General features: G+C 35.4%; 1 protein-coding gene across 1 annotated transcript; it reads left to right on the top strand.

Annotated features, from left to right (window-relative positions):
* Positions 1 to 311: 311 nt before the first annotated feature.
* On the top strand, positions 312 to 3,552 carry LOC110112220 (uncharacterized protein At4g38062). Its single transcript, XM_028699714.1, has 2 exons — positions 312 to 3,162; positions 3,289 to 3,552. The coding sequence occupies exon 1, from the start codon at positions 316 to 318 to the stop codon at positions 3,115 to 3,117; it is 2,802 nt and encodes a 933-aa protein (XP_028555547.1). The 5' UTR covers positions 312 to 315; the 3' UTR covers positions 3,118 to 3,162; positions 3,289 to 3,552.
* Positions 3,553 to 5,102: the final 1,550 nt, after the last annotated feature.

The raw sequence follows: 5,102 nt of genomic DNA, 5'->3' as shown, positions 1-5,102 counted from the left end.
CCATGAACCTTTCCTGTCGTAATCTCTCAAATTGGAGATTTTTTTTATTGCAAGATATCATGTTCTCTACATTTTCCGCAAATTGTTTTTGTTCCTCCATCCGAAAAATGAAGCCTATTTCAACGACATGATACGGTTCTAAATCACTCCTTGCAATCGAATTTGTTTTGCTTTTGCTGGATAGTAAAAGAACTCACAGAAGTTCAAAAGACGAGATTTTGCATCTTCTTAAATGATACCGTATATGTGTTTGTGAAACTGCTGAGGTTTCCTTGTCTTTGACTTGCGGTTGATCTTGATTGCTAGGTGTTTGTAATGGAGGAAGCATGCAAGGAGTTGGAGGAGATGAGGTGTGAAATGGAGATGCTTAAGGCGGAAAACAAGGCTAACTATCAACATTCTGAGAGTTTGAGGAGAGCGTTTGAAGTGCAACTGGTCAAGTTGCAGAATGCGAGGGTGGAGATTGAGCAGCAAGCAAAAGAGATTGATGCAAAGTCAGAGGAGATTTCAATGGTAACACATAAGTATGATGACCTTCAGTCAAGTTTTCAGGAGAAGGAATCAGCCTTGAAACAGCTGAGCTTGTCTAATGAGAGTATGAGGACCGGATTTAAGGACAAGATTAAAGAGTTAGAGCAAGTCAACAAGGAGCTTGTTTTTGCTCTGGATGAAGCCAATGTCAAGGCTGAAGAAAGGGAGAAAATGGTATGTGGATATAAAAAGGAAATTGAAGTTCTGAAGGGACTTTTGTCTGAGTCTCAAAAGAAAAATTGTGATGCAGAGCTCAGAGCTCAGGCGCCTAAAGAATCAAGAAGAAGAGATGAAATGTTAGATGAGTTATTGAAGGAGAAAGTGGAAATCGAGGTTCGACTTAAATGGAAGATAGAACAGTTTAGGCACCTTGAAGAAGCGCTTAATAAAATTCAAGAGGAATTCCAGACAAGTAAGAAAGAATGGGAATCAGAGAAATCAAATTTGCTCAATGATATTTCTTCTTTACAATCAAGTTTAGATTTTGAGATTCAAGTTACCAATGACCTTCGTTCTCAGTTACAAATGTGCAACCAAGCATTAGCTCATGAAGAAAGCCGGAGAAGATCGCTTGAGATACAGATGCATGAATCCAAAGAAATGTATGAGAACATTGCCTTGGAGTATGAGGAGGTCAAATCAAAATTTGAGACTCTAACCACTAGAAGAGATGACGAAATAGCTTCAATTAGAAACTCCATGTCTGCTAAAAATACACTGTTAAAAGAACTAGAGTTTAAGAACACCTATCTTAAACAAGAAAATCAGGAATTGCTTGAATCTTTGAAAGAGGCCCAGGAAGCTCAGATCAATGGCGTAGATGCTTCGTCTTCTTTAAAATCCTTGCGTCTAAAATTTAGAGCACTTGAGTTGGCACATAAAGAATGCTCAGATAAACTAAAAGCCAGGGAAGTTCATTGGAGTCAACAGGGGACAAAGCTTACTGAGGAACTTGATGAGTGTTTGTTAAAGTTGAACTCCAAAGATCATGAAATCAGTGACCTCAAGGAAGAACTTGAATGCAGCCAATGCATGGCAATACAGACTAGAATAGAGAGTGAGGAGATATTTATTATAAATATCATATTGAAATCAAAGTTCGTGGAAATCTTTCGTGATCTCAAAGGTTTTGATCGTATAGTAGAGCAGACAAATGAAAGAGCTGGGGAAAGGGTTGGCTTTCTGACAAAGCAATTACAGAATACGAGTATTGCTCTTACCAAATCCCTAGCAGAGGTCTCTGATGAAAGAAAAAAGGTGGATTTCCTCCAGTCAAAGGTTGAGCAATTAGAACATGTTAATGGGGAATATTTATCAATGCAGAAAGAACTTGCTTCTTCCAAGGGAATGCTTGCAGAACTTTCAAGGAATATTGACAGTGTAAAAGAACAAGCTGCTCAGAAGGAACTTGATCTGCAACATAAATTGCTGAGTGTTTCGTTTGCTTTAGAAAAGGCAAATTCTTCTGTTTCTGAAAAGATGGCTGCATTAGACGAAGTTGAATTTGAATTGGAGCAACAGAAAATTGTTGTTAGTCAGTTGAAGAAGGTTAAGCGTGATTTAGTAACTGAGCTGAAGGGATGCCATGCTGAAAACCACGATAGGAAAAGGTGCATGGAGGAAGCTATTCTTGAAAAAATGGAAATGAAAAAGGTTTTAAAGGAAGTAGAAGAAAACTTTCTTCTACTGTTAGAAGAAAATGAAAGGAGAGTAGCTGAGCTTGAACTAATAAAAGTCATACTGGAAGAACATATTACTAAGATAGACTTGGACATCTCTGCCGTTCCAAAAGTGGTATTTCCCCAATCTGTGAAGAAGAAAATAGACGAGCTTCTAGTTTTACTTGAAAGTGTGGGTAGGAAGCTAACTTTCTTCGAAGATGCTATTGATTTGCTGGAGCAGAGTCATGGGACAAGAGATAATGGCATTTTGATCAATCTTGAAAAATTCAGAGCAGCATATGCAGATTTCGTAGAAGAAAAGCTCTATGTAATTTCTGATATACAACAACGAATTTTATCATATGATGGTACAGCAAATTACTGGCTTGATGAGTTAGATAAGCTAAAAGCAGCTCAAATTCTTGATAAGCAGGAATTGCATTACAAGAGTTTATTGATTTCTGAGTTACAGAAAGGTTTTCTTGCTTTGCTTGCTAAATTAGAATCTGAAGAAAAATTGTCAGACCAGTTAGCAACTGAGAAATTTCATTTAGAAAGTGAACTCAAGAGGCTACGTAGCAATCAAAGGTATTTAAAGGAGGAAATAGAAGCTGAGAACAAGAGAATAACTCTTCATGAGGTCAAGGAAAAGTTCTCATGGCAGAGGGAACTTTTTCTTGAACAGATTACAGGTTTGGGCGATGTCATCGGGAAGGTGTCCAGCAAAGGTGAAGAGGTGAGGAAAAACTGGGATAAAATCTTGCAAAAAACAATATATGGGGTTGATATTGTTACTGAAATGGAATGTGATGATCTCATAAGCTGCAAAATGACACATGCGAGAAAGTATACTTCAGCTATTACTGACAATGCAGGCGAAATACTTAACAGAAGACTGCCATTGGAGCAGAACTTCAATTATTGAATGTCTTATAGAAGACCTGTTACAATGATGGGGCTCATGAATGTGGTATAGTTTGATCTCTTTCTTGTTCAATGAAACATGTTTATGCTAATTTGCAGACTCAACAATTTCTTAATAATATTGCTGCCACAAAGCGGTCTAGGTTTTCATCAACCATTTTGTTCTTCACAGGGACAAATTATTTTATGTGGACACCGGACGGGTGAACCGCCCGGTATTCTCTCTGTCTACAGTAAAAGCGCAGCTCAGAAAATCGAACGGTTCTCTACGTCTAATGTGTCCGCACAAAATAATTTCTCATCCATAGGTAGTGGTTGATTTAGTGCTTTCACATTTGAAATTGAACACTCTAGAATTCTTTTGTCATTTTGAGCATGGAAAATTACTAACTTTGTGATGACATGATCCTTTCCATAACATAAAATATAAATTTAAAACGAACACGCTATCATCATCAACAGCATTATAAGCATATTCCTTATATAATGTCGTTTCTTTTGTCTTATTCAAGTTTAGCCTAACCTTTTATCCAACTTGTTTTTTGTACAATATTGGCGTGTTAGGGATGTGGGCCAAAAGAGCTTTAGCTTGTGGTATATTTCTTGGTTTCAAGACAGGTGTTTGTTCGAGACGCAATAATTGCATTTAAACATGATCTTAAATATTTATATATGAGTATGCATATCTTAAAATTAATTATAAAATATTGTAACACCTATATATAAATCTAAAATAAAAAAATGTTATAAACCATCAATAGGTGCCCCAGGCACATATGTAGGAGAAATTATTCTGTGTGGAGACCGGACGTAGAACACAGTCCGAAGACCAACTAGAATGCGCCACATCAGCAATACCGAGCCGTGCAACCGAGTGGTAATGAGCAGTAATGAGTCGCGCTACCGAGCACAGGGGTGATGTGGCACATTCTGATTGGTCTCTGGATGGCGTTCGGTGTCCGCACATAATAATTAATCCCTGTGTAGAGATTTAAAATTTTAAAAATTTTATTTTAAAATATATGCGAATACATGTGTATAATATAATATAGTATCTTAAAAGGTTGTATATACATATGTACATATTAAAAAGAGATAAAAATTGATATAAAATATTTATATATAGATGTGGACAATATAACAAATCATTTTAAAGGGATATGTGCATCTATGTATATAGAAAAAATATAAGAAAATTGTTATAAAGTATATGTCATGGATTCTTGCAATTGAAAAATAATGATCTTAAAGGGTTATGCAGACCCATGTACAAACTTAAATCTTTCTGAAATTAACCAAAGAAAAAAATTCTAGTTACAAACTTAAAATAAAATTAATTTATAAGAAAACAGCTATACATATTTATATACAACATAAAGTGTGATTCTAAAAATTGCACATACTTATGCACAAAATTAAAATAAAAAATATTAGTACAAAATATTTGTAAGTAAATTTTGACCTCTCTTTTGAACATGCCTTGGATTAGCTCACTTCATTTCAGGTCATCTTGATGATTTGTATGTTTCATGATATGAGTCATTTTGCCTTTGATAGTTTATCTTCAATGATGTCAAATGAATATTTGAATACTTATATAATAATAATAATAAGTATAAGTATAATTATTAATATGTCACCAAAAAAGCATCCTGATCGGGCATGAATCTCAATGCAAAACTAAATTGGAAATGTCCAAATTAAATTCATGACCATTCAAATTTAGATTTTAGCAAACTTATAGCCAAATTCTGATTTTAGTGAACTTATAGCCAAATTGAACATCTCAGAGAGACGAACCTGATGACACCAAATTTAGTCAAATATGAGCCCAAATGAGCTTCATTCAAAGAACCAAAGCCTACTTGGGAGCACCGAAGCATTAATTGAATGACCAAATGATATCTAAATATGTCATGTTTATAGTCTAACCAAGCGGCTCGACGAGCTGAATCCAACGAGCCCAAGATCATTGATTTCTGACAT

This window comes from Dendrobium catenatum, unplaced genomic scaffold (genome assembly GCF_001605985.2).
Source record: "Dendrobium catenatum unplaced genomic scaffold, ASM160598v2 fragScaff_scaffold_1373, whole genome shotgun sequence".
NCBI lineage: Eukaryota > Viridiplantae > Streptophyta > Magnoliopsida > Asparagales > Orchidaceae > Dendrobium > Dendrobium catenatum.
The sequence above is the reverse complement of the archived record's forward strand: the minus strand, read 5'-3'. Positions and strand labels throughout refer to the sequence as shown.

Excerpts from the sequence above, each read along its gene's own strand:
- LOC110112220 (XM_028699714.1), top strand. The coding sequence starts at position 316 with ATGGAGGAAGCATGCAAGGAGTTGGAGGAGATGAGGTGTGAAATGGAG.